This window comes from Elephas maximus, chromosome 2, assembly GCF_024166365.1.
Source record: "Elephas maximus indicus isolate mEleMax1 chromosome 2, mEleMax1 primary haplotype, whole genome shotgun sequence".
NCBI lineage: Eukaryota > Metazoa > Chordata > Mammalia > Proboscidea > Elephantidae > Elephas > Elephas maximus.
Window position 1 is genome coordinate 213,833,630 of NC_064820.1, and position 23,720 is coordinate 213,857,349.

The following is a 23,720-nucleotide window of genomic DNA, read 5'->3' on the forward strand; positions in this document are numbered from 1 at the left end:
CAACTCCAGCTCATGGTGATCCCACGTGTGTCAGAGCAGAACTGTCATGGCGTCTTCAATGACTGATTTTTCAGAAGTAGATTCCAAGGCCTTTCTTCTAAGGCACCTCTGGGGGAACTCAAACCTCCAAACTTTTGGTTAGCAGCCAAGCACATTAACCATCTGTACCACCCAGGGGCTAGAAAAGTGAAAGTCCCACGTAAAGTTAAAATTACCGTGGTGGCTATTTGCACATAGATGTTTCTATCACAGAGAGTTGGTAATTATTGAAGCTGAGATATGAACTCCTAAGAGTCCATTTTATTATTCTCTACTTTTGGGTTGGTTTGAAAATTTCCGTTAAACATGTTTTCACAGTAACAAAATGCTTCATAAATAATAACTGAGAGATCCAGTGGCCCACATCAGTTCCATCTGAAGTCTCCCAGGCTCAGCCATCCCAAACTGCTCCATCACCCCCAGTGCCCCAGCTCCGTCCTCCTCTGGAAGATACCAGACTCATGACAGACTGGAATCCCCCTTCCCACATTGCACGTTTTCAGTAACTACTTCTCAAAGTTGTCTTCTGCTCGCCATACCCAATGCCACTGCCTTGCTTTAAGCCCCGTGACCTCCACCTGGACTATTCTGACAGTCTCACCTCTAATCTCAAACCTCTCCATCTGTCCTCCAAACTGACAAGAGAGTGAGCAAGTTCAGATCCAATCGTGTCTCTTCCATGCTTGAAACGGCCTCCCGTATGGGATAAAACACAGTCCTGCAGCCTGGCAACAAAGGCCCCAGTGATGGGCCCCTGCCCACACCTACAACCCATCCCTAGCCTCTGTGAAGCACAAAGCCCCGCTGAGCTGCGCTGGCCCTTGGCTCCATGTCTTCTCTCTGGTGTCCCTGTGGGAATGCCTACTCACCTTTTAGAACCCAGCTCAGCATCTACTCCTCCGTGAAGCCTTCCTTACCAGCTCCTCTCCTCACCGGTTAGTCCTTCTCTCTTCACTGCTTATACACATTTCAGGCAGGGTCTCCTCACTGCTTGTACACCCCTCAGCAGGGTCTCACTGTTTATACATGCCTCAACAGGGCCTCCTCACTGTGTATACATGCCTCAGCAGGGCCTCCCCACTGCCTACACAGGCCTCAGGCATGGTCTTTTTACTGCTTTTACACACCTCAGCAGGGCCTCCTCACTGATTGTACGTGCCTCAACAGGGCCTCCTCGCTGCTTGTACAGGCCTCAGGCAGGGTCTCCTCATTGCTTGTACATGCCTTAGCAGGGCCTCTTCACTTCTTGTACATACCTCAGCAGGGTCTCCTCACTGCTTGTACACACCTCAACAGACCCTCCTCACTGTTTATACACGCCTCAGCAGGGCCTCCTCACTGCTTGTACAGGTCTCACCAGGGCTTCCTCACTGCCTGTACAGGCCTCAGGCAGGGCCTCCTCACTGCCTGTACACGTCTCAGGCAGGGCCTCCTCACTGCCTGTACACGTCTCAGGCAGGGCCTCCTCACTGCCTGTACACGCCTCAGGCAGGGCTTCCTCACTGCCTGTACACGCCTCAGGCAGGGCATCCTCACTGCTTGTACACAGCTCAGGCAGGGCGTCCTCACTGTTTGTACATGCCTCGGGCAGGGACCTGGACACTCTGCACATGTCTTGCCCCAGACTAGCTTCTGAGGCTGAAACTGAGTCTTACCCTTTCATCTATCTTCAGCACCTAACACAGAGCAAATGTTAAAGTGCTTAAGATCCAATGTGCTCTCACAATTCTTTGTTTCTGAATACCAAAAATCTCAAACAAGTTCCTAACTGACAGGTCACAAGAAGAGCTAAAAACAAGGGCTCTGGTCATCAACTACAGAGTAAACTGAGTCCTATCTGCACTATCTGTACTAAACATAGCCAAGGCATTTTATTGACATATTAAGGGCAGGACACTCAGAACACTAAAGATTACAGCCCTGGACACCCTAAGGGGCAGTTCTACTCTGTCCCGTAGGGTCACGGTAAGTCAGGACCAACTCGATGGCAACAGGTCAGGGTCAGAGAAAGAAGTGCCGGTGGATGGCTGGTGTCAGAACTCAGCTGGGCAGCTGAAAGTGGGTATCTGTTATATCCTCCTGGTTGGGAAGAAAATAGTGGGATTCTGAGATTTTCCCACGACACAGCTGGCATGTGAAGACCGATTTATTCTCCTCCTCACAACTTCCTAAGAGGTCTGTATGGCATAATCTGATACAAAAAGGTGTATCTCTCTGTGTGTGTACCTGTATTTAGGGAAAAGAAGAAAAATCATACCCAGAATATTTGAACGAAAATTGCTAAATATCCCAAGATTTAAGATGTAGTATTGCCATACTTTAAATTCATCCTTAAAAAAAATTCAAAACCATTTTTTAAAAATTCTTAGAGAAAGAATTTTCAGGCAAATCAAATCCAACAACAGAGTCTTCACTAGCTTCTGTCCCATTCTAACTTAACTGATTAAAAAAAAGTTTTTTTTTTTTTTTTTAGATACAGACTAATTCCTCCTTCAAATTTGTGATTGGCTTTGCAACAAGATTTTTATCAAAAGAAATGACGTCTTTTCTACCTTTTAAGGAAGTCTTTTCCATCTGTAATACATATAGGTTTGCCAATTCCTAGAATAAGGCCATTTCAGAACCTGTACAAAAACACTTTCAAGATAAATAAAATCAGTACCTACACAGGTGTTAATTTCTGGATACTTAATATTAACTTAATCATGTAACTTGAATTTCCACCTTATTCCAAAAAAAATTAAGATCGCTCCTGTATGTTACATCATTTTATATATTACTAGTCACCAAGGGATTCCAAATCAATTCAATCTTGCTCCTGATTGTACAATGATAAGGGTTAATTTACATCATGAGTCAAAAGGAACAAGATACAGGATCTCAACTACTACTGCCTAAGCACAACTGAAAACTACGTCTTTTGACTCCCAGTTTAGCAATCTTTCTGCACCCCAGGCTGTCTTTTAAATTAACTACAAGAGTTTTCTAAGGTTAGCTGACAAATGAAAAACTCTGAGGAAGCTAGAAATGGTCAGATCAAAACTGACATATCACTAAGCCAGAAAGTGCCATCTCATGCTCTACCCAGAGATGAACATGCAAATCAGAAAATCAGAATAAAAGAAAATCACCAACAGATAGTAGGAAGAGGCAAATAGCCACAGAATTCTTGCTCACCATATCTTAAAAGCTAAGACCAAAATCTCGAGTTTTAACTTTGTAATTAAATTTTTTACCTCATCTCTATAAAATGAAGCCTCTTATAGGAATCATCAGCATCCATGTCCACCCTAAAACACCCATGGTCTACTTGGAGGGGTCCCTGGGTGGTGTAAATGGTTAATGTGCTCAGCTGCAAACTGAAAGGCTGGTGGTTTGAGTCCATCTAGAAGCACCTCAGAAGAAAGGGCTGGCAATCTACTTTTGAAAAATCAGCCACTGAAAATCTATGGAACACAGTTCTACTCTAACATATATGAAGTTGACTCCGTGGCAATGGATTTTTTTTTTTTTTTAGCCTATACGGACTCAACTACAGACACTGTGAAAAAAGAAGCTGAACCCTTCATTCCGATCTATCTAACTCACCTACTAGGCAAATAGCATACTCTGACAGTTTGCAATCACATCTGCCTGGGTCACCACTGCATCCCCAATGGCTGGCACATATCTGCCACGAAGCAGCACTCAAATACTTATTGACTGAAGAATGAGTCAACGGGCAAAGGCAACACCCAGACCCCATAATCACTGGTGTGGAAAACATTCTACAAAGTAATTAGTTGTACCACTGTCTTCGAGTAAACAACATATATAGCTAAATCACACTGGACAAGTTTCTTCATCTCCTTGGGTCTGTTTCTTTAAGAGAAAGCAAATGCTGACCTCTTAGGTTGAGAAGATCAACTATGAAAATGAAGGGAAACCTCTGACACTAAATATTAGCTTCCTAAGGGCATCTTCCTCGGCCTCATCATGCCTAGGACGACAGGTCTTCCTCAATAAATAACTGAACGAATGAATGAAAAACATCACTGTAGACTAACAAATGCCAAAGAAACTGAGCAAAAGACTACCACAATGATAAAAACTATCAATCATCCATCCATCTCGTGAACACGTGGTATTAGATGTAAACCAAGACTCTAGAAGTTACCAGAAGTCTATCCAGATGGGAAAGTCAAAAGAAAATTCACCCTATTCTTCTGGTATTTAGTGGGGAAAAGTTATCCAAATACATTGCTGCCACTTATGCTTCAGGTATGATGGAGCAAAAGTTCTTATACATAAAACAAACAGAAGAAGGCTCTGAAAGGTAGAGTGTGAAGAACAGGAAAAAAAAATGAATAGAGACATAGGACATATGGGACATCCACAAGCATATCAACATACACATCATAGTAGTTCCAGAAGGAAAAAAGAGAAGGAAGCAGAAAAATATTTGAAGAAATAATGGTTTAAACCATCTCAAATTTGATGAAGACATAAAATCTAAACATCCAAGAAGCTCAATGAACTCCAAACATTATAAACTCAAAAGAGATCTACACTGATCATAAAAAGACCAGACTTAATGGTCTGACTGAGACTAGAAGGACCCCGGCGGTCATAGTCCCCAAACCTTCTGTTGGCCCAGGACAGGAACCATTCCCGAAGCCAACTCGTCAGACATGAATTGGACTGGACAATGGGTTGGAGAGGGATGTTGGTGAGGAGTGAGCTTCTTGGATCAGGTGGACACTTGAGACTATGTTGGCGTCTCCTGCCTGGAGGGGAGATGAGAGGGTAGAGGGGATTAGAAGCTGACGAAATGGACACGAAAAGAGAGAGTGGAGGGAGGGAGCGGGCTGTCTCATTACGGGGAGAGTAACTGGGAGAGTGTAGCAAGGTGTATATGGGTTTTTGTGTGAGAGACTGACTTGATTTGTAAACTTTCACTTAAAGCACAATAAAAATTATAAAATTTAAAAAAAGATATCTACACTGAGATACTTTGTAATCAAACTGTTGGAAGGTAAGGACAAAGAGAAAATCTTGAAAGCAGTAAGAGAAAAGTGATCTGTCATGCACAAGGGATCTTCAATAAGATCAAGTGTGTAGGGAACACAGCTTCTGTTAAGGGTGGTGGAAAAATCTGAGAATGGTTAACAGTGATGGTTGAACAATACAATGAACATATTTAACACATCACTGAACTTTACAGGTGAAGACTATTGAAATGGGAGACTTTTTTTTTTTTAACATTTTACTGTGTTTTTGGTGAAAGTTTCACAGGAAACTAGGTTATCATTTATTTTTTTATAAATATTATTTAGTGACATTGGTTACATTTTTTACAATGTATCAGCATTATTGTTATTTCCATTTTGGTTGTTCTGTTTCCATTAATCTAGCTTTCCCATCCTCCCCGGCCTTCTCATCTTTGGTCTAGGGTAAATGTTAACTATTTAGTTTCATCTAGATGATTATTTTGAGGAGCACAGTACTCATGGGTGATATTATTTATTTTATAAGCCAATCTGTCACTTGGCTGAAAGGTGACCTCTGGGAGTAGTTTGAGTTCCCAGTTTAAAAAGTATTTTGGGGTGATAGTCCTGGGGGTTCACCTAGTCTCCACCAGTCTAGTAAGTCTGGCCTTTTTTATGGAATTTGAGTTTTGTTCTACATTTTTCTCCCATTCAATCCAGGACCATCTATTGAGTTCCTGGTGAGAATGGTCAGTAGTGATAGCCAGACATCATCTAGTTCTTCTGGTCTCAAAGTAGGTGATGTTGCTGTTCATTGGGACTATTGGTTCTGTAGACTAGTTTCTTCTTTGAGCCTTTGGTTTCCTTCTTTCTCTCTAGCTCCAAACGAGTAGAGACCAACAGCTATATCTTAGACAATTGTTCTCAAGCTTTTAAGACCCCAGACACTACTCACCAAAGTAGCACATAGAACACTATCTTCATGGACTATATCTTATGCCAATTGACTGAGTTGCCCCATGAGACTATGGTCTCATGCCCTCAAATCCAGTCGATCAATCCCATGAGGTGTTTGGTTGTATCTAGAAAGTATCCATAACCATGAAATGGCAAATGTTTTGTAACCTGTATATTTACCACAATAAAAAAGAGACCAGGGTGGGGGGGATTAAGTGTGATTTCTTATCAGAAACCATGGAGGTCGGAGGACAATGGGACAATATAGTCAAAGTACTGGAAAAAAAAAAAAAAGAAATGACAACCAAGAATTCTATACCCAGCAAAACTATCATTCAAAAAATTAAGGAGAAATTAAGATATTTCCAGGTAAATAAAAACTGAGAATTTTTCACTAACAGATCAGCCCTACGAGAAATACCAAAAGGAGTCCTTTAGGCAGAAATGAAAGATACTAGACAGTAACTCAAATCCACAAGAGATAAAGAGCAATAGTAAGACAACTACTCAAGTAAATATGAAATCCCATATTACTGTGCTTCAGTTTATAACTCTTTTTGTTTCCTGTATGATTTACAAGAAAAATGCATAAAATAACAATTATAATCTATGTTAACAGGCATGCAATGTGTAAAGATGTAACCTGTGATAGTAAGAACATAAAAAGGAGGGACGAGCTGGATAGGATCAGAGTTAATGTATGCTACTGCAGCTAAATTAGTGTCAGCTCAAATTCCAAAAACCCATTGCCATCAAGTCGATTCTGACTCATAGAGACCCTATACACAGTTTCCAAGGCTGTAACTTTTCACAGAAGTAGACTGCCACATCTTTCTCCTGAGGGGCAGATGGTGGGTTTGTGTTGCCTACATTTTGGGTTAACAGCTAAACACTAAACCACTGTGCCACCAGGGTTCCTAATCAATTCAAATTTGGTTTAAATTTAGGATGTTAACTGTAATCCCCATGGTAATCACTAAGAAAATAACTACAAAATATACAGAAAGGAAAATGAAGAGGAAGCACTAGGAAAAAATCAAACACAAAAAAAGAAGGCAGTACTGTAGAAACTGAGGAACAAAAAAAGATATAAGACATACAGAAATAAATAACAAGACGGAAAAAGTTATCAATAATCACATTAAATGTAAATGATTAAAATTCATCAATAAGAGACTGGCAGACTGGATTAAAAGAAAGATATGATCCAAGTATATGCTGCTTACAAGACACTCACAAGACCCTAAGACAAAAAAAAAAAAAGTGAAGGGATAGAAAAAGATATTCCATGCAAATAGTAACCAAAAAAAGACCTAGCATCTATATTAATGTCAGACAAAATAGATTTTAAGTTAAAAATTATCAAAGCAGACAAGCAAGGATATTACATGGTGATAAAAGGTTCAATGTCTCAAGAAAAAAAAAAATTATAAACACACATGCACCAAAACAACAGAGTTCCAAAATAATATGAAGCAAACATTGATAGAGTTGAAGAGAAAAATAATAATTCTCTAATAATAGGTGTTGACTTCAACACCTCACTTTCAAATAGATAGAACATTTTGACAGAAAACCAATAAAGAAAAAGAAGACTTAAACAATGTTATAAAACTAGACCTAAGACCTAACACAACTGTTGATAGGATGGTCTGCCACCACCTCAGTGTCTCCCAACCAAGCTGCCTAGGCAGAGGCCTTGGGACCGGAACATTCTCTGATAAGAGAGACTGGGAATTGGGTATCTCTCTCTCAGTTACTTCTCCATATCAGGGAAGCCTCCCTCCCTATTCTAGGTACACAGCAACTTTCTCTGTCCTCCACAGGCACTGCATGGTACCTGGCCAATCCAACTTCTAAGTCTATTCACAGTGGGGACGAAATGGGGTTTCTCTCACTTGGAGCACAAGAGGGGTGCAAGCATAACACCTGCCCTGCACGGGCCACGGGAGGCGACTTGCTGGCCATGGGAGACCGGCGCCCACAACTAAAGCTGAGCTTGTTCTGTCTCTTCTCTATGTGAGTGAATCATTGTTCCATGCATTGCTGGTGTGTGACTTGTGTCTTCTGTTGGTGATCCTGAACACTGGCATAACAAGAACACTGCAGATGACACGTTTTTTTCAAGCGCACATGGAACGGTCTCTAGGACAGACCATATGTTAGGTCATAAAACAACTATCAAAAAATTTTAGGATTGGAATCATACAAAATATCTTCTCTGACCACAATCAAATGAAATTGGAAATCAGTAACAGTAGGAAAACTGGCCACCACTTGTCTGTCAGTTTGTCATACTGTGGTGGCTTGTGAGTTGCTCTGATGCTAGAACTATGCCACTGGTATTTCAAATACCAGCAAGGTCACCCATGGTGGACAGGTTTCAGCAGAACTTTCAGACTAAGACAGACTAGGAAAAAAAATATGGTGATGTACTTTCAAAAAAAAAATTAGCTAGTGAAAAACCTATGGGTAGTAGTGGAACACTGTTTGATATACTACTGGAAAATGCGCCCCTCACAACCTTTCTTGCCAAAAGTGAAGAGGACCTGAAACACTGATGAAGATCAAAGACTACAGCTGTCAGGTATGGATTATAATTCAATATGAAAAAACAAAAATCCTCACAACTGGGCCAGTGAGCAACATCATAATAAATGGAAAAAATGAAGTTGTCAAAGATTTCATTCTACTTGGATCCATGATCAACACCCATGGAAGCAGCAGTCAAGAAATCAAATGATGCACTTCAGTGGGCAAATCAGCAACAAAAGACCTCTTTAAATAAAGTGTTAAAACACAAAGATGTCACTTTAAAGACTAAGGTGCGCCTGACCCAAGCCATGGTATTTTCAATCACCTCATATGCATGTGAAAGCTGGACAATGAATATGGAAGACTGAAGAAGAGTTGATGCATTCGAATTATGGTGTTGGCAAAGAATATTGAATATACCATGGACTGCCAGGACAATGTACAAATCTGTCTTGGAAGAAGTACAGTCAGAATGCTCCTTAGAAGTGAGGACGGTGAGACTTCATCTCACTTTGGACATGTTATCAGGTGACAGCAGTCCCTGGAGAAGGACACCCTCAATGAGACAGACTGACACAGTGGCTACAACAATAAGCTCAAACACAGCAACGACTGCGAGGATAGCACAGGACCTGACCATGTTTCATCCTGTTGTACAAAGGGTCGCTCGCTATGAGTTGGAACTGACTTGATGGCACCTAACAACAACAGGAAAACTGGAAAATTCAAATACGTGGAAATTAAACAACACACTCTTAAACAAGCAACGAATCAAAGAAGAAATCACAAGGGAAATTAGAAAACACACTAAGACAAATGAAAAGGAAAACGCAACATATGAAAACTTATGGGATGCAGCAAAAGCAGTGCTCAAAGGTAAACGTATAGCTGTAAACTATCTTCGGACCTTAACTAGAAAAGAGCAAATGCAGTCCAAAGATAGAAGGAAGGAAATAATAAAGCTTAGAGAAGAGATAAACAAAATAGAGAACAGGAAAACAACAGAGAAAATCAATGATACCAAAAATTGGTTCTTTGAAAACATCACCAAAATTGATTGACATGTCTTTAGCTAGAATTACCAAGACAAAAAGAGAGAAGACATAAATAACCAATCAGAAATGAAAATGGGGATGTGACTACCGACCTAAAAAAAAAAGGATAACCAAACTCGTTACCATCAAGTCAACTGCAACTCATAGCAACCCCACGTGTTATAGCAGAATTGCTCTACAGGGTTTCTATGGCTGTAATCTTTACAGAAGTAGATCGCTACCCTTTTCTTCTGTGGTGCCCTGGCTGGGTTCAAATTACCAACCTTTACGCTAGTAGTCGAGCACAAACCATTTGTGTCACCCACGGACTTTCTACCAACCTTACAGAAATTAAAATGATTATAAGAGAATACTACGAACAATTACCCACAAACTACATAATCTAGATGAAATGGCCACAACAGACAGATCCTGACAGGTGGGAGAAAAACGTGGAACAGAACTCAAATTCTACTCCTAGGTAAAAAAAAGTAGAAACACACAAATTACCAAAACTGACTCAAGAGGAAACAGAAAATCCAAACAGATCTAAAATAAGTAAAGAAATTGAATCAGCAATCAAAAATCTCCCAACAAAGAAGTCAAGGACCAAATGGTGTCATTGGCAAATTCTGCCAAATACTTAAAATTCAATACTACTCCTACTCAAACTTTTCTTTAAAAAAAAAAAAAAAGAAGAAGAAGAGGAGGGAGCACTTTTTAACATATTTCGTGAGGCCAGCATTACCCTGGTGCCAAAGCCAGACAAAGATACTACAAGAGAAGAAAACTACAGGCCAGTATCTCCTATATAAACATAAAAATCCTTGCAATAAAATAAACTAAAAATCCTTGTAATAAAATGCTTGCAAAATGAATCCAACAGCACATAAAAAGGATTATACACCATGATCAACTGTCATTTATCCCAGAAAAGCAACAGTAGTTCAACGTAAGAAAATCAATGTAATACATCCTATTAATAGACAACAGGAAAAAAAAACACCAAGAACGTCTCAACAGACTCAAAAAAGCACGTGACAAAACTCAACACCTTTTCATGATAAAAACACTTAGCAAACTAGGAGTAGAAATAAACTTTCTCAACATGATAAAGAGCATTAACCAAAAACCCACAGCTAACATCGTATTCAATGGTGAAAGACTGAAAGCTTCACTCCAACATCAGGAACAAGACAAGGACACTCACTTTCTTCTCTGTTATTTGACACTGGAACAGAACTTCTAGCCAAAGCAATTAGCCAAGAAAAGTACATAAAAGGCATACAAACTGGAAAGAAAGAAGTAAAACTATTTCTATTCACATATGACATGATCCTATATACAACTAGAGGAAAAAAAAAAAAAACAAAAACACAGAATCCACAAGAACGCAACTAGAGCTAGTGGCAGGTACAAGATCAACACACAAAAATCAGTTGTGTTACATCGGCAATGAAGGATCTGAGAAGGGAATTAAAACATAAAAAAAAAATTCCATTTACAATAACATCTAAAAGAATAAAATATCTAGGAATAAATCTAACCAGGCAGCTGAAAGACTTACAGACTGAACTAAAAACACCGCTGAAAAAAAGTAAAGAAGATTTAAATACAAGGAAAGACATCCCATGTTCACGAATTAGAATATTTAATATTGTTGTGATACAATGCAAAACAATCTACAGCTTGAACACAATCCCTATCAAAATTCCAACAGCCGTCTTGGAAGAAGTGGAAAAGCTGATCCTCAAATTCATACAGAACTGCAAGGAGCCCAGAACAGCTAAAACAACTGTAACGGTTTGGTGGTAGCATAAAGATAGATGTATAGACCAATGGAATAGAATTGCGGGTTCAGCAATAAGCCTATAAGTACATGAAAAGATGCTCAAGGTCATTAGTCATCAAGGAAATGCAAATCAAATCCTCAAGTTAGATACCTCTTCATACCCACTAGGGCGGCTATTATCAGAAAAACAGAAACTAACAAGGGTAGGGGAGAATGTGGAGAAACTGGAACCCTCATCCACTGCTTATCCAAATGTAAAACTGGTGTCGCTGCTTCAATTTGACAGTTCTTTAAAAAGTTAAGCACAGGATTACGGTATGACCCAGCGATTCCACTCCTAGAAACATACTAAGGCTAACAGCCTACATGAGCCACCACCGCCTCACCTACCTGGAGACCAGCGGAACTAGACGTGCCTGGCTACTGCTACCAACGATTCTGATCAGGGTGCCACAACAGATAGACCCCGACAGCAGAACGGGAGAAAAACACAGAGCAGAACCCAAGTTCTTAAAAGTTCTCTCCCTGAGATTACTGCCCTGAGATACTCTTTAAACCTTGAACTGCAACTATCCTGAAGTCACCTTTTAATGAAATAACAGATTGGTACACAAAATAAAGGTTATTACTGTGAGTACAGTGCTTCATTAAAACACCATCTATATGAGCAACTAATGTCACATAACAATGTATGTATAAATTTTTGTATGAGAAATTAACTTGAGCTGTAAACTTTCACCTCAAGTACAATAAAAAAAAAAAAAAAAAAAAGGTCAGCAGATCAAATGCCTCCCTCAGAAGAAAAGCCTGGCAACCTCCTTCAGAAAATCAGCTATTGTGGGGGGGAAAAAAAAAACACCATCTATATGAGATCAAAAAGTTAACAATTAAGCTAAAGCAAAGATGAGAAAATAAGAGGACAAGGAAACTGTAGTACTAGAAACAGAACAATAAAAACGGAATTAAAGAAAATGCTGACACATTATGAAAAACTTAACTATAGTGAAACCTGTGAAAGCCAGAACTCTACAGGACTGCCTTGTTTTTCCAGGTCTTGCAAGTTTTCCACCTTTGACACGGTGCAGTCTTACCACTTTTCTATCACTAGGTTTACTGGAAAATATTTGTGTTTTCCTTCTCTGACAGGTTCCTGTCTTACACAGGTTCCAGCTTCTGCAGGTTTTACCGTAATGTCAATGAACAATTTGTGCAGAAACTGTCAGATGCGAACCTAAATTACTGTGTAAACTTTCACCAAAAACACAATAAAACATTATACACAAAAAAAAAAACCTGATACACGCTATGACACGGATGAACCTTAAAAACATTATGCTGAATGAAGTAAGTCAGACACAAAAGAGCAAATACTGTATGACTCCACTTACATGAACTATCTAGAATAGATAAATGACCAAAGACCAAAGTTTATTCATGGTTAGCGGGGGCGCTGGGGCGCGGGGGGTCGGGGGGGCCGGGGGCGGCCGGGGGGGGGCCGGGGGCCGGGGGCCGGGGGCTGGGGCTGGGAGTGGAGGGGGAATACTGCTTAAGGGGCACTTAGTTTCCCATAAGGGTGATGAGAAAATCTGGAAGTGGAGAGTGGCAACTGCTGTACAACATGGTGACTGTAATTAATGTCACTGAATTATACACATAAAAATGGTTGTAATGGCAAATGTTTTGTTATACATATTTTACCACAATAAAATTAAAAAAAAAAAAAAAAAAAAGATCTAACTCCTACATCACTTTACTTCCAACAACAGGAAAATTTAAACACTCTATCCCTTTGCCTGAAGGACTGAGAAACAAACCTTTCAAAAACTGCTGGTGAGAATGAAAGTACTACAGCCTTTCCAGAAAGAGATCAGGCAGTATCTATTAAAATTAAAAACATTTCTACTCTTTGATCCAGCAATCACACTGTGGGTAACGTATCCCACAGAAATAAAGACACATCAAGAGACATACATACACGTAGCGTTGTTTACAGTGCAAAACCTGGCACAGAACAGATGCCCATCAGGGGAGAAACGGCTGAATAATTCACACAACCCCACTGTACACTCCTCTGTAGCCATTAAAAATTCACAAACTAGGGTCATACCAACTGAAATGGGGGTCGGGGGGCTGCTACAAGGTACTACTGGGTGAGAAAAGCAAGACTCAGAAAACTATTTATAGTATGCTATTTTTGTAAAATAATGGCCAAACACCCTACATGTGTGTATACAAATATATATTTGTATATGGCTGCATAAGCATGCAGTAAATAGGGCAGACCCAGATAAATAAGTCATCATTGAAGAAGAACAAAGTAGGACTCGCACTACCTGACCTTGGAACCTACTCTACACCTATGGTAGTCAAAACAGCTAGGTACTGGTACAATGACAGACACACTGACCAATGGGAACAGAACTAAGAATGCAGATGTAAATCCATCCACCTACTGTCACCTGATTTTTGACAAAGCTCCAAAGTCCATTAAATGCGGAAAAGGCAGTTTTTTTAGATAGTGCTGGCAAAACTGGATGTCCATCTGCAAAAAAAATGAAACAGGACCCATACCTCACACCATACATAAAAACGAATTCAAAATGAATTAAAGACCTAAATATAAACCCCAAAACTATAAGAATCATGGAAGGAAAAATAGGGTCAATGCCAGGAGTCCTAAATATGATATAAAATAGGATACAAACCCTTACTAACAATACACAAAAACACCAGAAGATAAACTAGATAACTGAGATCTTCTAAAGACTAAACGCTTATGCTCAGAAAAAAGACTTCACCAAAAGAGTAAAAAGAGAACCTACAGACTGGGAAAAAAATTTTGGCTGTGAGATATCTCACAAAGGTCTAATCTCTAAAATCTACAGGAAAATCTAACACCTGTACAACTAAAAGACAATAATCCAATTAAAAAATGGGCAAAGGATATGAAAAGATAATTTACCAAAGAAGACATTCAGGTTGCTAACAGACACATGAGGAAACGACCGCAATTGCTAGCCATCAGAGAAATACAAATCAAAACTACAGTGAGATACCGTCTCTCCCCAATGTTACTGACAGGAAGCAAGAAAAGAGAAAATTACAGATGTTGTAGAGGCCACAGGGAGATTGGGAGTCTTATGCACTGTTGGTGGGAATGCAAAATGGTACAACCATTCTAGAAAATGATATGGTACTTCCTTAAAAAGCCAGAAACAGAAATACCATATGATCTAGCAATCCCACTCCTAGGAATATATCCTAGAGAAATAAGAGCCGTCACATGAATAATATGCACACCCATGTTCACTGCAGCATTGTTCACAATAGCAAACAGATGGTAACAACCTAAGTGCCCATCAACAGAAGAATGGATAAACTACGGTATATACGCACAATGGAATACCACGCAACGATGAAGAGTAATAACGACTCTCCGAAACATCTCACAACATGGAAGAATCTGGAGGTCATCATGCTGAGTGAAATAAGTCAATCACAAAAGGACAAATACTGTATGAAACCACTCTTATAAAAACTCATGAAAACGTTTACACACAGAAAGAAACAATCTTTGATGGTTACAAGGGAGGGGAGTAGATGAAGTCAATAGTCTTTTACCTGTTATCAAAAAACCCTTGGTTTCCACCCCATCTGGAGCAAGGGAGAATGAAGAAAACCAAAGACACAAGGGAAAGATTAGTCCAAAGGACTAATGGACCATAATTACCACAGCCTCCACCAGACTGAGCCCAGCACAACTAGATAGTACAGCTACCACCACCAACTGCTCTGATAGGGATCACAATAAAGGGTCCTGGACAGAGTGGGAGAAAAATGCAGAACAAAACTCAAACTCACACAAAAAAAGACCAGACTTATTGGTCTGACAGAGACTGGAGAAACCTTAAGAGTATGACCCCCAGATTCCCTTTTAACGCAGTACTGAAGTCACTCCTGAAGTTGACCCTTCAGCCAAGATTAGACAGGTCCATAAAACAAAATGAGACTAAATGGGCACATCAGCCCACAGGCAAGGACAGAAAGGCAGGAGGGGACAGAAAACTGAATGAACGAGAATGGGGAACCCAAGGTCAAGAAGATGAGACTGCTGACACACCGCGGGGTTGGCAATCAAAGTCACAAAACAATAGTGTATTAACTGTTTAACGAGAAACTAATTTGCTCTGTAAACTTTCACCTAAAACACAATGAGAAAAAAAAAAGGAAAGTAAGAAAACAAGGCAGAGATCATAACAGGTCATTAACACGTATGACAGAAACAGGGAAGGAAGGGAGAACATGAGCAGAGAGACAGAGGCAGAAACAAAAAATGCTGCACTAAAAGGAATGTATATCACATATACATATGTATAAATTACTCAAGTATGCAGAAATTAATACTCCACTAAATTAAAATTAGTTCAGCCTTTGAACAAAGTTTTGAAAAGCTGTTTGAAATGTTCAATATTCCAAAATGAGCCAAGGTCTACTAAAGCAAGATCAAACTGACCGTGTGGAACCCCAGATGCTGAGCTTCTGGAGGCGCGTGGCCAGCTGGGCCACACTGTGAGGCTTACTCAGGGAATGCACATTGGGGCTTTTATCACAAATGTCAACCTATTTTATTTAGTAAACTAACTTCTTTTTAGTGTACAATGTAAAGCTAGTTTTTTGTAGTGATTTTGAAATCAATGGCTTACTGTGCTCTGTTCTCAGCCTGTGGGCCCAATATAGGGGTGCCATTTGTTTTTCTTCATTATACAGGACTCAGCGGTGATCCAGTCAGCAAAGGGCTTCACTCATTTTCATTTTTAAAGGGACTTTTTAGGAAAAAGCCTTTATTCTTACATTTGATTTTGTTCTTTCCCGCTCCAGTATAATGGCTTCTCCACAAAACATTGGAATATGAAATCCTCTCAGCCAAAATGCAATTTAAAGTATTATATTACTGACTAACCAGTTACACCAGGATACACACAACTAGCTCTACAGACTCTCTCAAGGCTGCCCAATACAGGCCTTAGGGTGCTTTGGTTTTGTTTCACACATAAAAATGTTTAACACATGCAAAAAAGCATCCTCTTAGCTAAATACTATTCTGTTAATAAATTACTGAGATCTCTGAACAAGAGGCAGTAAACAAGTACAAAGTATATTCACTGGTATTTTAAATGCCAGATTTGAAGACCAACAATAAGGGTCCCCAACCTAAGAGTGAGGAAAGCACTAAACCAGTATTTCCTTACCTGGGATTCCCCAGGCCTACATGGTTTTGAGCAAGAAAAATGGCCAGCAATCATAGGCTGGAATTGAAAAAGAAAAGAAGAAAAAGCAGAAAATAAATCATTACTTAATATACGGAGTTGGTGGAACAAGTCTTTTAAAATATGCAGTCCATGAAAGAAAACTAAAAGGATACCGAGGAAACATCTAGAAGGCCTGGTACTCAGCCAGGGATCCGATTCTTGGATGCAGACCCAAGGAGAGGTCATGAGCTCCTACCTACCTCTTGGCTGAGGCTGGAGACTTGGCCACAATCACTGCATTCCTGTAATCCGGGATCTGTAGCAAACAAGAGGTCAGAGGTTACTGCCACGGCGCTAAGAGGCTCTTCCCACCAATGCCTGGCATGCAATAAAAACGAATACCTCAACAGACTAAAAAATGTCATCCAGTTACTTGCATGTTTTCCAAAATGTCCTCAGGAAGAGAAAAAGTTCAAAGTATATTTCTCTTTTGGAAAATGTAGAAACTTGTACCTAAGAAAAAATATTACTAAGGTGTGAGCCTCACAGACTTCTTTTAAGAAAAAAGTCGGCCTAATTGGTGATTAGCTTATATCTATATACCAGTACATACTGACAATGTGGCATAAAGAAGTTTCTAGAAGTCAACAGGAAGTCTCAAAAATCCCAATTACATATAATTTTCAGAGAGCCGGGATGATATCCACCCAACAACCAGAAACCAAGTTCACTGCCAAATTCCAAATTAATACGGTCCAAACAAATGACTATTTAACGCATCTCAGTCACAACATGAAGAAATCTACTTGTTAAAGGACAATAAGTCCAGAGCTTATTTCATAAAGATATTAAAAGCCCTTAACAAAACAACTAAAATATCAGCTAGCTTTGGAGTCTTTTATTGTTGAAACTTTGATATAATCTGTGCTGGTTATGACTGTAATCAAAGATATATACAGTACTGACTTCTGACTTCTGAGAGCTTAGGAGAGAGAACTAATTTGTAGCTGAGCAGTGGGTGGTTGTTTTCAATTCCTTCTTGTCAATATTTTGAAATTATGTTCTTGAAATTTAACCATTTCATTAAAATCATACTGTTTCATTCAAATAAATTCCCACTGCTTTTTCTTCTTAAAAGTACGCCAGATTGACTTTGTCACATAGAGTCACTAGGAGTCGGAAGTGACTCGACGGCACACAATAACAACAATATTCAGGGAATAAGGTAGCAAAATATATTTTCATTTGCACACTTTCATTATTTTTGCTGGAAGTCTTTCTAAACTGGTTTACATACTTTGAAAAATCAATACACCTGAAGAGAAGCACCAAACCCAGCAAGAGAAGAAACAACATCCAAGGAAACAAGAGTCAGTAAGACAAATAAAAGGAGACTTTAAAAGACAGAACTCTTTAATAGAAACAAGCCTATCACATCTTAGGGGTTAAAACAGGACATCATGTACATAAAGAACATGTTGTTACAAAAAAGAGTGAAGAAGGAATCTAAGAGGTGGTACCTACTGTGGTCCAAATAAGAAACTCAAGGCTGGTGGGATATCAGAATGGACACAACTTAAGAACAAATCTGGGAGATCAAGTCAAAGATTCTTCCCAGAATGCAACATATAAGAATTCAAAACTCGAAATTTTTTTTTAATTTAAAAAGTTAAATAATAGAGAGACTAAATCCAAAATATCTAAAATCTAACAGTTCCCAAAGAAAAGAATGAAAGGAACAGAAGGGGAAAATGACAGAAAAAAATTTCCCAGAGAATGAAGAGGACCCCGTGAGAATATAGTTGAACAGAAAAAGGATCCACCCAGACATATCAGGCGAAGTTCCAGAACCACAAGCAAGAAGATAAAGCTCTATTTTAGGTTAGCAAAATTTTGCTCCCCCAAAAAAGCAAAAAAAAAAAAAAAAACACATGAAAAGATGTTCAATTTCACTAGAAATCAGGAAATTGAAAATTCAAATGATGTACTATTGTTTTATCCATTAAATTGGCAAAAAAAAATTAATGTTGATAATAATATTAAGTATTAGTAAGGACATGGGGGTAGACGTACTACCACGTGTACTGCTAGTGGCAGCATAAATTAATACAATCCCTTCAGAAAGCAATTTCGCATTATCTATTAAAATATTTTCAGTTTTTTTTATTAAAATATTAAAAATGCAGATACTCTTCATCAAGCAATTCTACTTCCTAGCCTGTATCTCAGAAAAAGGCTCGCACAAGTTCTTAGAAAGGCAAGTACAAAGATTTTCAACATGGCATACTTCAACAGAAATTACAACCTAATGTCCAATCAAGACAGAAATCACCGAGGAGCCATACATCTGATAAGGGTTTAATAATATCCAGATTATATAAAGAACTCCTGCAAAATTAACAACAAAAAGACAATTCAATCAAAAAATACGCAAAGGACCTGAAGAGACTTTCACCAAAAAAAAAAAAACACAAATGGTCAACAAGCCCACAAAAAGATGCTTGATGTGTCACTGGTCATTAGGGAGATGCAGTCAAAGTCACAGTGATGTGTCACTTCATCCTCACTAAGATGGCTACGCTTTAAAAAGAAAAAGAAGGAACACAGGTGTTGTCAATGATGTGAAGAAACTGGAATCCTCATCCACTGTGGGGGGACTGTAAAATGGTGCAGCCACTGTGGAAAACAGTTCGAGATTTCTCAAAAAGTTACACATAGAATCAGCATATGATTCAGGAATTCTACTCCTAGGATGTATCCAAAAGAATTGAAAGCAGGACTTCAAACCAATTCGTTCCTGCTCAAATCCCTGCTGCGAATCTGTATTTCTAACAAGTTCCCTGCTGAGAATTTGCATTTCTAACAAGTTTCCAGGAAGTTACACATAAAAATCACCAGGGGATCTTATTAAAATGTACATTCTGACTCAGCATATCTGGTGGCAGAAATGCAAATTCTTGGCAGGGGTTCAAACCCGACTGAACCGGATAGTGGTGATAGTTGCATAACATATGGACGTATTACTATCACTGAAGTGTACACGTAAAAAAGGCTGAAGTGGTAGATGTTTTTTATATACATATTTTTCTAACCACAATAAAAAAAAATTAAATATGTCTGCTTATCAAGACTCCCAAAAGAAAGCTAAAAGACAAGTTGCAGATACCGGAGAAATTAATACCAACAAATTTGAATAAAGAATTTTAAAAAGAATGCCTACAAACCAGTAAGAAACACAAAAACAAAACCACTGAAGACTAGACAAAAGGCATAAACCACCTATTCACAGAAGAGTTAACACACATGAAGAGATGTTCAACTTCACTAGTCATCAGAGATACATTCATCAAGACCACAATGAAAAACCCTTTTATAGCCATTTAGCCGGCAGGAATGTAAAAAATCTGACAACAAAAGTCTGAGGCATATATGGACCCACAGGTCACAGGTTTCTGATATACTGCTGGTAAGAATGTAAATTGGTGTACATGTATGGGAAAAATAAAACCATACAACTTAGCACGTCCAGTCAAGTAAATAACCAAGATATACTTGTGTATGTACCACAGGAGACACAGGCCAGAGTGTCCACGGAAGCACGATTACACAGAAATAACCCATGTGGGGAAGGATGAAAACTGTGACATGTCTCAGCACTCAGTGGATGAACTGTGATGTACAACAGTACAGACGAATCTTAGTAATGTCACAGCAAGTGAAAAATAGGTTACACACAGTCTGATTCTTTTTTATAAAGTTAAAAATAAAAATTATACGTACGTATATATGTAATTCTGAATACCATATACAGATGAGATCAAACTACATGAAAAGAAACAGGGAAAGATGACAACTTTCAGGATGCTGGTTCTGTCAGGTGGGGAGAGGCGGGGGGGTGGGAGAGAAAGGACCACGTGATAGATGGAAGTCACGATGAGGTTTCTGGCTTTCTTGTTGTTGGCTCATGGTGCTAACTACTATAAATGGGTAAATACAGAGACAGGGTGGCTAGATGGATAGATAAAAGAAAGTCAGGACCACACAGGACCAATAACGAGAAGGAGTATTTGTCATAAGCGAAGGATCATGACTAATCCAATTCTAGGCACCTGAGGTCCAAAATAAGAAAAAGCAATTTTAAAAACTTAGCATAATAATAAATTGCAGATTAAGAATTTAAAAATACACTGAATTACGATTATAAAGTACAACAGTACTTCGAGCAGAAAACATCAAGTTTTAAGCCTTTAGGGACAGTCCAAGGAAACAGAAAGGCACCTTTCAACTTTAGACAGGTTGTTAAAATAAAAAAGTTTTGAGCTACCTCACCTCTTCTTGAATGTACTGTAACAAGAAGGGAGATGCTCTTAAATTATCAACAGGAATATTGAAGAACCCCTGAATTTCCTTCTGGTGTAAATCCATAGTAATGAGATGAGTCAGACCTTTGAAAATAAAGTAGACACAAGTATATAGTTTAATAACCACTGTACTGGATGAAGTTTAAAAAAAAGTGCAGTACCACATAAAATAAAATACTAAACACAATAAATTACTATGAAAGGATTACTCTTTCGTCAAAAAAATTCAGCACCCTTTTTTCTCAGATTTTTTAGTACTATGACAAAATGCATGATTTTCATATCAATTTAAAATCTTGAAGTATCAAAGACAACGGTAATGAAGAAACGCCTCTGATAATTCTGGTAGACCTGATCGCATCTTCTTAATAAGCCACGGCAAGGCCCACTCCTAAGATATTAAGACAAACTGACGGCACAGGGTTTTTTTTTTTTAGGACACTGGCCTAGAAAGTGGAAAAAATGCAAAGCCTCACCCCCACTGCCTCTTTAGAGGACATTTGAAATGATCACCAGAAAAGTTCAATACGAAAAATTTTAAAAGGCAAAACCTGTCCAAAAGAGCAGGAAAGTGAGCCTGGTGGCCCAGGAGCAAGTCAAAAAGACATAGGCAAAGCCTTTCCAAAAGCCTTGGCGAGCCACCTTACTCCCTTAAGCCAGTTACCTGCCACAGTTTGCAATGTGGGCGTACTTTCTCGGTTGCCACGGTTTGGGCTTTTCAAACTTTGTTTTTGCTTTCTCTGGCATACTGCATTAAGAAAATTTATTCTACAGTGTCTGTGTTAAAATGCAATGATACAGGGCCTTTTTATTCTTTTAGCCTTCTTTGCTCTGTCCAACTATTGATATATGCCTTCTTTAATCACACAAATGCACAAAAATACACCCATGCACACACAAGCACGCATGCTAACAACTAAGAAGGCTATTCAGAAACAAGGGGAAAATGCATAACACAAAATAACACACATGGTTTACGAAATACGCCTATTTGTCCTGGGTAAAAAAAAAAAAAAATTTTTTTTTTTTTTAACCTGAGGGAAAGCTAAAATAAAAAGTTGCTGTGTTAGCGTGGTAGGGTTCATGATGACGTCTTCTCCTTTCAAAATGACTTTAACATGATCATAACTAATCACTTAAATATAAGTTTTTTAAATAAAAAATTTAAGAGAGAAATAAGACATTCTCATTTTCTTTGTGTTTTGGGGAACTGGGGACAGGAGAGATTTCTCTGCACTGTTTCCTCATTACATGCTGTGTTTAAAAGCTGCATCAGTATTTTTACTCTGCTCAGCATTTTAATTAAGACAATGCTTTAACGTTTCTAAAATAAAACTCCCAGGCCCCCAAATACTTTTCAAATATCTGCCACTCCTACCAGCTTTGCACATCATCGAAGCCAACAACTTGGAGACAATGGAGCCTCTCTTTCTCATCTTGCACTGCTTGCTGTAAGGGAAGTAGGGAATCACGCCGGTGATGCTTTTGGCACAAGAGGTCTTACAGGCATACACCATGATCAGGAGCTCCATGATGGTGGTATTCACATCCCTGGAACCCAAGACACAGAAAAACCCATCAATGAATATAAGTCAATTGGTAAAATTTCACTGCTACAATGAAGTGTCAGCCATGTGCTACACCTGCCTCTACTAAGACTTAAGCCTCAAGGGACCAAGAAGAAACCAATAAATTCCTCTCTTCTCAGGCCTCCACCAACTCCTCCCCACCTTCCCTCTCAGCTGGTGACTCTACGTCCTAAAAGTGACCAGTCAGACATCTTCCACAGGCTCCCTGTGCATTGCACCCTACAACTCTGCCCACCCTCACTTATCACTCAGAGATAAACAGTGTACTAGTGCCCACTCCTCCTGACTCCTGGAAAACACTGCTCCAGCAAGTCTCCCTCCCTTGCCTCCATCACTCCAGTGGGTCACACCCACCAGCCTATAAACATTGTTAGTTCTTGAATTATAAAACAAGTCATGACCACACGGTCTACCCTGTTCCTTTGAAGCCTTTGTATCACTATGCAAGAGAGTTGTCCACACTCCAGTTCATCTGCTCTCACTCTCTCCCAAACACATTCCAACGAAACCGTTGCCCCCACTACTCCACCAACGCTGTTATCAAGGTCATCAATGCCCTCCACGTGGCTAAATCCAACGGTCAATTCTCAGTCCTCCTTTAGCAGCATTTGACACATCTGATTTCCCATCCTTCATACGCTCTATTCCCTTCAAGGCCTCCACTCTGTTCTCCTCCTGCCTTACCTGGTGCTCCTTCCGTTTGTTTTACTGGTTCTCTCCTCCCCGACCTCCTAATGTTGGAATGCCCCAAAACTCTTTCAGTTGTCTTCTTCTCCTTCTATCTCCCTTCACCCAATTTCAGAGCTTTACATCTATGCTGGCAATTCTCAAATTGCTATCTCCAGCCCAAGCTTCTCTTCTGCACTCCAGTCTGACAAATTCAACTTCTACTGGACATGTCTAATAAAAAACCAAACCCAGTGCCATGGAGTCGATTCCAACTCATAGCGACCCTATAGGACAGAGTAGAACTGCGCTGTACAGTTTCCAAGGAGCGCCTGGCAGATTCGAACTGCCGACCCTTTGGTTAGCAGCCGTGGCACTTAACCACTATGCCACCAGGGTTTCCTGAATGTCTAATAGACATTTCAAAATTTAACATACCCAAAAATAACCTCTTGCTCTTTCCCCCACCAAAACCCCACTTCACCATAAGACCTTTGTTATCACAGTTGATAGCAACACCATTCTTCTAGT

General features: G+C 39.3%; 1 protein-coding gene across 5 annotated transcripts in view; it reads right to left on the reverse strand.

Moving 5' to 3' along the window:
- The window catches only part of PRPSAP2 (phosphoribosyl pyrophosphate synthetase associated protein 2), a 60,840-nt gene that overhangs the window by 16,689 nt on the left and 20,431 nt on the right, over positions 1–23,720 (reverse strand). For all 5 annotated transcript variants that reach the window (XM_049874709.1, XM_049874708.1, XM_049874707.1 and 2 more), the window contains 3 exons: positions 22,313–22,485; positions 20,903–21,018; positions 16,834–16,889 (listed from right to left, as the gene is read on the reverse strand). In XM_049874709.1, the coding sequence (XP_049730666.1) occupies positions 16,834–16,889; positions 20,903–21,018; positions 22,313–22,485 (345 nt within the window). The remainder of the gene's footprint in view (positions 1–16,833; positions 16,890–20,902; positions 21,019–22,312; positions 22,486–23,720) is intronic.